We start from the raw sequence: 9,853 nt of genomic DNA, 5'->3' as shown, positions 1-9,853 counted from the left end.
TTGTCTTTGCAAGTGATTGTTGCCATACTTTGGGTAGCAAATCTTTAATATAAGTATATGTAATAATTTAGTTTGAGTCCCTCCCCCACCACCAAAAAAAAAATGCTCACAGTGAACACTGAATTGAAGCAAGAATTAGATTTTAAGAATTGACTTGTAATTACTCACATACTGCAATACATTTTCATGAAGACTTTGTGATTAGTCAGATGACGCCAGGGATATTTGTTCATACACCCCGTGGCAAAAATTAGGGAATCACTGCTTCTGGATGATCATTTAATTTTTAAATTTTGGAGAAAAATCAAAATAACGGGTGCCTCACAAAAATTACTAAGAAAAAAAAAAAGACAAGAAAACATTTCATCACCAAACAGACATCAGATTGAAGCCATGAATTAGTCAGTAGTTAAAAAAGATAGGCGAGTCACTGATGGTGTAGTGGTACAAACGCCTGACTTTGGTGCGGCCAGTGTAGGATTGATTCCTGCTCAGTGATGGCGTTGATATCTGCCCTGTGACTGACTGGCAACCAGTTCAGGTTGTAGTCCGCCTTTCGCCCGATGCTGGCTGTCCCCTAAACGTTGTGAGGATAAGTGGCTTGGATAATGGATGGATTAAAAAAGATAGCTCACTCCTTGGAGAGCTGATGTATATCAAGTGGATTGACGAATCGTGGCTCCAGCATGAAAGATGTCAGTTGAAACAAGTGACAACTTCAACAAGGTGAAAACAGCACAGAATGTTCCTAAATATGTAGGTTGTTCCCTGTCAGCATTGTCAAAAATCTCAACTAGTTAAAAACAAAATGGACTGTAAAAGGAAAACATCCTGGTTTATCAAGGAAGACCTCAAATCATCAAGATTAAAAGCTTGAATCAATATTTTGTGTAAAAAAAAAAAAAAAAAAAAAAAAAAAAATGCACAGCAAAACAAATGTAGTACAAATGGGCATAAACTGGACCCAATGTCTGGGACTGAACAATAAGTAAGGGGGATTTAAACAGAGAAAAGCCGAAATAAAGCCACCCAAACACACAAACAATGGTGCTCCAGTGGGCTATAGAGAAGCAATCAACTGTGGACGACAGGATGAAAGTGATTCAGTGATGTGTTACAATTGCATTGGGTAAGGTTATGATGTGGGAACATTTAATACTGTTCCAAAGAGATTTATGAAGGAGACTACCTAAAGATAATGTGCAAATTTGGAGTCATTAATGATATTGAGCTGCTTGTCAGGTAAAGGCACAGAGGAGATTGCCGTCATTACATCTTTCATAAATGCACAACTTTACATAGAAATTTTGGACACTAATGATTCCACTGATTTAAAGCATGTTTGGAGACCCATCCTGTTTCAAGATGATAAAATATAATAGCTGGAGCAATAAAATACTAGTTCTATAATTTTCTTTGTTGTTTGTTTCTTTCAGAGGAGGGCAGTTGTTTTTGTTGCCATATTATTTCCTTAAGAATTGAATGATTTCATATCTTTCCTGTGCTTTCCCTTTTCTTGCTCTTTAAAAAATATTTTTTCAGCCGTAAGGGTGATTTTGAATACCCACTGTCTCGTGTAGCATCTGTGATTTTCCTTTTTTCTCTGAAATTTAAATCAGGGGTCACCAAACTTTCAAACTCAGAGCTACTGTAATTCCTGGGTACTAGGGCTACCAATTTGATGCACACATAACAAATTTAGACAATATATTTGGGAGTAAATCCAGCCATTTTCATTCCAATGCTTGTCGCCTTGAATTCTTTGTTGCGTACACTAAAAAAGTGACCTTTGAACTACTAGTAAAAAAAGTTACACGGATACAGGTGAGGTATGATTTCAAGAATAGCAAAAAAAAAAAAAAAAGGTAAGTGGTGGTATATAAAACAACAACAAAAAACTGGTAAGTGGTGGTATTTATTTATGCACACACACATTTGGACAAAATTTTATATGCCGCTTTCGTCGAAAAAAATATAACGAAATTATACAACCCGAAACATGGAGCATCTTTCAGTGACCCAAAACGAATACATTACTGTGGCTCCCAATGGATTCCATTCAATTGCTCTTGTATGCTGTATGACCTCCCTACCTGAGTTACAGTATATCCATCGTACCGTTACAATTTCTTTCTAGCATTACAGCCCCCTGGAGCAGTTGTGATTGACGGTCACAGCCAAATCATTGTCTTTTGCCTCGACACGATTGACGGGATCGGATGGGGTTGCTATTTGTTCAGTCAGTTTAATTTGTTCACCCATTTTGATTAAGAAACGCATGGAAGGAAATTTCGTACGGGAATAGCACTTTCTCCGAGAAAGGTCCACAACACTTCCGAAGCGTATGAAGACGGAATGGGAAGCTCGTTGGACATGCATGATTTTACTTTCGGCCAAGGAGACGAGGTGAGATGCTTGATACACGGTGTATGATTAAAAATGGTTACTAAACGGTGGCGCATAGGCAACATTGTAATTTTGTCTAAAATGTTATATGCATCTGATTTCCGTATTAAAGGACCTGGCTGTTTTTTTCGGCTTGCTCCTCAATCTCCTCGCATGGCAATCAAAGCGTAAAAGATATCCACGGCTGATGACACATTTTTTAAATTGAAACCTTACAATTAAACAAAAAAAAAAAAAAATCACAGGTCTGTACCCTTCTCATGAAGATTAACAATAGTATATTCGTTACGTTCATGTTTTGCATTCGAGTACTAGCTGCATTTGTTGCATTTGGATAGGGGAGGGATGGCCAACCCACAGCTCTCAAGCCGCATGTGGCTCTTTGCTCCTTTCTTGCGGCTCTCGTTCAGGCATGGAAGCATTCATAAGTTATGTTAATGTGCGTGCCTGCGTGGGTTTTATCCGGGTACTCTGGTTTCCTCCCACATCCCCAAAACAAGCATGGTTGATTGATTTATTTACCACAACATATCTCTATGAAGTGAGCATTTCAAGCCCGACTACTGTTAAAAGTATTAAAAGTAAAACCAGAGAGCGACTGAGAGTTGTTGAGGAAGAGCTTCATATGTCTTTCATCGATTCCTGCCAGAATATCATCTCTATGTTGATCGAAACAGGCCCAGGTGTCACATTGAGTGAGTAAAATATGATTTTGAAATGTTCTTTGTTGGCGTTTGATTTTTATTCACTATGCTTTGGTGAGAATGACTGTATATTGTTCATATAGGCTACAGAGATTCATTTTTACATTTTCTGCTGGTGGTGTGCTGTGGGATTTTTTTAATAAATAGTGTGCCTTGGCTCAAAAAAGGTTGAAAAACACTGATTTAACCATAATATGCACCTATCTGTACTTTTAGTAGACTCCAAACTTTGACTTTAGAGTGTTGAACATGATCGAGGTAGACGACTTGAGCTTCCAGGGTTCTGCCAGAGAACAGGTGCTCCCAAATGTTCAGAGCAGACGCGAGGTGTCCGCTTCTGTGAAGTGAAGCCCATCAGATATTATGGTTGATGACTTGTATTTGCTATGGTGTTCCATCGCCTGTGGGTGTCACCATCAACTCCCAGCTTGACTGACCAAATGTAATTTTTCTGCACGGACAGACGATGCCTTTGCTTGTCCATCAGGGAGTGGCCACTAATTAATTTGGTGCGACAATGCCACCCACGACTGCCCTGTCTTTTCTGTGATGTTCTGGCTAGTAATCCACTTTGCATTGGAGTGCCGAAACAACTGTCTGTCTCCTGTCCTTGCTGGCTCTGGACGTTCATTAAATTGGCGTTGGCATGCCAGACCAAAATGTCAACTAGGCCGGCCTTAGCTTCCAATTCGAACATGAGCAAAGTTCGCTAGGGTGCAGGGCGTCAGAGTGGGGACAGGGCCCGCAATAGAAACCAGCTGACTAAAGAAATCAACATTGCAAAGAGGGACAATGGAGCAAAACTGAACAAACATCTCAGCACTCATGACTCCAAGTCAGGATGGCACGGATTATAATCAGTCACTAACTGCAAGCGACGATCCCCCCTGGTAGAAAACAAGAGCGGGCTAGTAACCCAAATAGCTTTTACTGCAGATTCGAAATAGACACTTCCACACCACGCATCCACCAAGCCGCACCACCTTCCACTTCACCGTTTCACATCCATGAAAGGGACGTTAGACAGATCTTCAAACAACAAAAGATCAACAAAGCGTCAGGCTTAGACCTTGTGTCCCTATGCTGCCTCAAAATCTTCACCGACCAACTTGCCCCTGACTTCACAATGATCTTTAACAGGTCTCTACAACTGTGTGAAGTACCAACCTGCTTCAAACGTTCCACCATTATACCAGTCCACAAAAAAGCCGCGGTCTCAGGTCTGAAAGACTACAGGCCTGTTGCCTAGACATCTGTGGTCATGAAACCCTTTGAACGCCCTGTGCTGGACCACCTTAAGTTCGTCACAGGCCCCCAGATGGAACCACTGCAGTTTGCCTATCGAACTAACAGGTCTGCGGATGATGCCATCAACATGGGTCTGCACTTCATCCTTGAATATCTTGACAGCGAGGGTACCTATGTGAGGATCCTGTTTGTGAATTTCAGCTCTGCATTTAACACCATCACGCCAGAACTTATCTCCTCCAAACTTCTCCAGCTCAGCGTCTCGCCTGCCATCTTCCTGTGGTTCTACAACTTCGTGATGGGCAGGACACAGCAGGTGAGGCTGGGGGACACTACCTCATCCAAGTGCACTACCATCACCGGGACACTCCAAGGTTGTGTCCTCTCCCCTTTCCTCTTTTCTGCACTACACTAACGACTGCACCTCGTGGCATCCGACCGTCAAACTCTTGAAGTTTACAGGTGACACCACGGTCATCAGCCTAATCAAAGACGGAGACAAGTCTGCGTATTGACAGGAAGTGGCGAGCCTGGAGCTTTGGCGTGGTCAACACAACCTGCGGTTGAACACTAATGACTGTAAAGATGTTCGTGGACTTCAGGAGCCATCCTTCACCACAGCTGCAACTGGCGCTGTCCAACTGTCTTATGTCAACTGTCGAGACCTTGAAGTTCTTGGGAATTACATTCTCAAAGGACCTGAAGTGGGAGATGAACATCAACTTCATCCTCAAAAAAGCAGAGGATGTACTTCTTGCGGCTTTCGAGGAAGCACGGCCAGTTACATTAGCTGCTGAGACAGTTCTACAGAGCGGTTATCCAATCAGTAATGTGTACCTCCATCTCAGTCTGGTTTGGGGTCGACGCAAAAAGGGACAAACTCCGACTGCAATGGACAATCAAAACAGCTGAATGGATTATCAGCACCACTCTACCCACGAATGAAGACTTGCATGCAACTCGGGCTAGGTACAGAGCAGGCAGGATTCTTTTGAATCCTCCACATCCTGGTCACCTGCTCTTCCAGCTCCTTCTGTCGTGAAACCACTACAGATCAATGCAAGTCGAAACTAGCAGGCATTCAAACAGTTTTTCCCCTCTTTTAATTAAGTCATTAAATTCTTGATCAGCAAATTAACTATTTTCTGCCTTGTGACATTGCCAATCGATATTATTATTAGCAATATATTTTGTAGACTATCACAGAATTTGTCACTTTAACCTGCTCCCTTTGCGCAATTGTCATTGCACTGGTCTATAACGGGGACCGCGAATGGTTAAAGGGACTCTGTACAAGCGTTACATAATGTGAGACGTTGACACACTTATCTCTTACCTGTTCTAAATGAAGATTTTAAACTTGCACGACTCTCATGAGGAATATCCATCCATCTATCCATTTTCTTACATGCTTATCCTCATAAGGGTCACGGCAGTGCTAAAGCCAATCTGGCTGTTAATGGGCAGAAGGCAGGGTACACCGTGAACTGGTTGCCAGCCAATAGTAGGGCACAAACAAAGACAAACAGCCGCACTCACAATCACACCTAGGACCTGGAGAAAACCCACGCAGGCACAGGGAGAACATGCAAACTCCACACAGCCGGGTCTGGGATTGAAACTGTGAGGCCAATGTTTTCCAGCTGAGCCACTGTTGTGCCGCCCCCTGTAAGGAGTAGTTCCTATAAATAGAAATGTCTCTCGTTCTTTGTTCTTGTTGCTTCGTTTTTCTTTGTTCTCCATGTCGTACCAGGACAGCACCGACTGCCGTAGGAAAATTCCTTGTGTGCTTTTACACACTTGGCCAATAAAGCTGATTCACACATATATATATATATATATATTATATATATATATATATATATATATATATATATACACGTGTGTGTGTGTGCATAGAGGGCTAAACTGAAGAAATAGAGCATGTTATCAATTATTTGCCAAAAACCTGCAGTATGAATGACCGAGCATTTATAGTGGTACAGTGGTACCTTGACATACTGAATTATTTGTACCCAAAGTACTGTTGTTGACTGAACAAATAATGTGTTCACAGTTTGGATTTTTTTTCTATTCATGTAACCACACTGCAGGACACAACTCACAAAATGCAGCAGTTACATACCACTGAACTGCTGGATATCCACTGTTCTCAGTGCTGCAAGAAAGTGAATCTGCTCAGTGATTTGGATGCTCGCCTTCGAAACATGAAGCGAAGCAGGTTAAGTATATGCACACAAAACATAAGTACTGATCCAAGGTTTATCATGAGCTGTTGCATTTACTATACTGTTACAATGATACTATTTGTCAGTGATGACCCTATTCAAATATTTTTTTCTGATCAAAATTAAAAATTTTAAAAGAATCACAACATCCATGATGCTTACAAGAATAGTAAAGTGAACTGCAACTTATGAGTGATTTGGTATTTACAAAATCACTTAATTTTTGTGTTTATTTTCATTTGTTTGTTTTTTGCCATGGAACAATTGTTTGCCCAATAATAGTAATAATATTACAGTAATAAAAAACCATCACCCTATTATTTAATATTATTCATATTTATCCTTTGGATAATTTTGGGCTTGGTACATACCAGGAATTTTGAAATTTTAAAAGATTATTTTTGATTGACAGACCCTACACATAAAGCTAAAATAAAACATATGTCACTAAAGACTTTTGATTGTTTAGTTCTGTAGCTTGATCCCATAAGCTCAACACAGAACACCACACACACAAAGATTCTATTCGATTACTGATCTCGAAATCTCACGTGATCACATCATCTCATGAAACCAAAACAAAAAGAAACGCTTCTGGATATGCTCTGATGTTTCCGGAATATTCCTGAAGTTTTCCTGAGCCAGGAGAAGGTGTCGTCTGGGGAATCCACTTTTATGCAAATACCTACATTGTGTAATACATGCATGTTTTTATTCACAATGTTTTCTGTTTGTTGAGTCAGAATGCTAATTGGTTATATTATTTTCCCCGTCATGACTCGGGAAAGATGACCTTTGAAAGATGACCACTCTTAACACAAACCTAAGGATAGTTTTGTCGGAAAAACATTTTTAAGATTACGATTTGGGTTTCAATCTTGTCTGGCGTTTGACGTGCAGAGTTGGGAAGGGGCAATATCGATATAAAAACAGGACGATCTTCATTAGATGTGTACCTGGCCTCAGACTAACCACAAGGAGTCAGATGGGTAAATGAGTCGGTCGGAGACGAAGGAGGTAGGAAACAGGTTCTTAGAAAGACAATGGAAGAAAAGAGAGCCTAAAATTGAATGTGAGGATTTTGAATGTTGAGATTATGACAGGAAAATTTGGGAAATTGGTTGATATGGTAACTTGTAGAGAGGTTGATATATTGTGTAACCAGCAGACCTGTGAGAAAGGCACTAAGTTTAGGGGCAGGGTTTAAATTATTTTACCATTGCGTAGATGGGAAGATAAATGGAGTAGGGGTTATTTTAAAGTGTATGTCAGGACCCAAATGAACCTTTTTGCTAATATTATACAGTTTTTATGCTGAATATAAATCTTAAATCTGTTATGAAGGAAACATTTTTATTTTTCAATTATCTGCAACAAATGATTGCACATTGCTGTATGCGCCGGAAAAAGACTGAAACGTCGTGAAAAAGCCGATCAGGATGGGGATGTTGTGACAACAACATGGATCCTGTAGGAATACATTGTAAGAACGCTGATGAATTTTAATAATACCAGCAATGAACATTATTCCGAAGGGTCCCACGAAGACAGTGAAGAATACAAGCTTTATGAAGGCGTTAAATGTTATCAATCTGAGGCAGTTCGACAGCACACACATTCGAATTCAGATGAAGTTGCTGGCTACGAAGAAGCCGACACAGCAGTCAGACCCCTCGGGGAGGATATGCCTCGTGTTGGAAATATTGACTGGTAAGCGTTTGTGAAGTTCTTCTTTGGTTTATTCATAAACTGATAAACAGTAAAGGCTTCAATATCCTGAATGTATATATGAAGTTTTCGGTCTTGTTTTGGAATTATGCAAACACCATGTATTTAGTGATTTGGTACGTGACAACCGTGACTACTACTTTGCATGTAAAATGCTTATTATTGCACCAGAACACACAGAAGCCGATAACGCAGTCTAAGTTGGTATATTTCCACAAATAACGATTTTAATGAACGTAATCCATTTAAAATGTTGCCCCGTTTATTTGAGAGCTATAGCTGGTTATAACTTACTTCACCATAAATATGATTTCACATGGTAAACTGATGGCATAACCAGACAGTACCCAGACCTGTCCAAACCCCATTTTCGTCACAAATTTCCCAACATGTCATGAGCAGGACCGGAAAACTGAAAGCTGAAACCCGGTATCCTGTCCTTTTGTTAGGGCACTAAATGCTTAAAATACAATTGACTCCCATCTTATCGCCGTTCCAAAAATGACCATCCCAGATTTTGTGATGTCAGAGGTCCACCCACTAAATGAGTCATTTTGCAGGTAAGAGAAACTAAGTCAAAGTTCGTGGACTTTAATGCATAAACATATTTTTTCGTGAAAACATTGAACAGGATATGCATTTTATGGAACAGTTGAACATATATTTTCGTCTAGATTAAATAATTTGCGTTAGAAGTTACACATTCCATGCACTTTAAAGGAAGTGAGCTAAGCCTGTCTTGGAGTTGAAAAGAGTATCAGATCGAGTCTTTTCTTTTTCTTTTGGCTTATCCCGTTCCATCTAAGCCCATCTTGTGCATCCTCCTCTCTAACACCCACTGTCCTCATGTCCTCCCTCACAACATCATCAACCTTTTCATAGGTCTTCCTCTCGCTCTTTTGCAGGCAGCTCTATCCTCAGCATCCTTCTACCAATATACTCACTCTCGCCTCTGAATATGTCCAAACCATCGAAGTCTGCTCTCTCTAACCTTGTCTCCAAAACATCCAACTTTGGCTGTCCCTCTAATGAGCTAATTCCTAATGCTATCCATCCGTTTCACACCAAGCGAGAATCTCAGCATCTTCATTTCTGGTACCTCCAGTTCTGCTTCCGGTTGTTTCTTCAGAGCCACCGTCTCTAATCTGTACATCATGGCCGGCCTCACCACTGTATTATAAAGTTTCCCCTTCATCCTACCGGATACTCTTCTGTCACATAGGACACCAGACACCTACCACAGTTCCTCTCTTGGTACTCTGTCATAGGCTTTCTCTAGGTCTACAAATATACAATGTAGCTCCTTCTGACCTTCTCTGTAATTTTCCACGAGCATCCTCCAGGCTAATAATGAATCTGTGGTACTCTTTCTAGGCATGAAACCATACTGTTGCTCACAGATACTTACTTCTGTCCTGAGTCTAGCCTCCACTACTCTTTCCCATAACTTCATTGTGTGGCTCATCATCTTTATTCCTCCGTAGTTTCTACAGTTCTGAAAATCGCCTTTGTTCTTAAAAATGGGGACTAGCAGACTTT

At 40.6% G+C, this 9,853-nt stretch overlaps 1 protein-coding gene across 4 annotated transcripts in view; it reads left to right on the top strand.

The window, feature by feature from the left end:
• Window positions 1–101: 101 nt before the first annotated feature.
• rab11fip4a (RAB11 family interacting protein 4 (class II) a) overlaps window positions 102–9,853 on the top strand; it is a 125,116-nt gene continuing 115,364 nt past the window's right edge. For all 4 annotated transcript variants that reach the window (XM_061845658.1, XM_061845660.1, XM_061845659.1 and 1 more), the window contains exons 1-2: window positions 102–2,406; window positions 6,452–6,579. In XM_061845658.1, coding sequence (XP_061701642.1) covers window positions 2,356–2,406; window positions 6,452–6,579 — 179 coding nt within the window. In that variant the 5' untranslated portion in view covers window positions 102–2,355. The remainder of the gene's footprint in view (window positions 2,407–6,451; window positions 6,580–9,853) is intronic.

The sequence above is a fragment of the Syngnathoides biaculeatus genome, chromosome 16 (assembly GCF_019802595.1).
Source record: "Syngnathoides biaculeatus isolate LvHL_M chromosome 16, ASM1980259v1, whole genome shotgun sequence".
Lineage (NCBI taxonomy): Eukaryota > Metazoa > Chordata > Actinopteri > Syngnathiformes > Syngnathidae > Syngnathoides > Syngnathoides biaculeatus.
The sequence above is the reverse complement of the archived record's forward strand: the minus strand, read 5'-3'. Positions and strand labels throughout refer to the sequence as shown.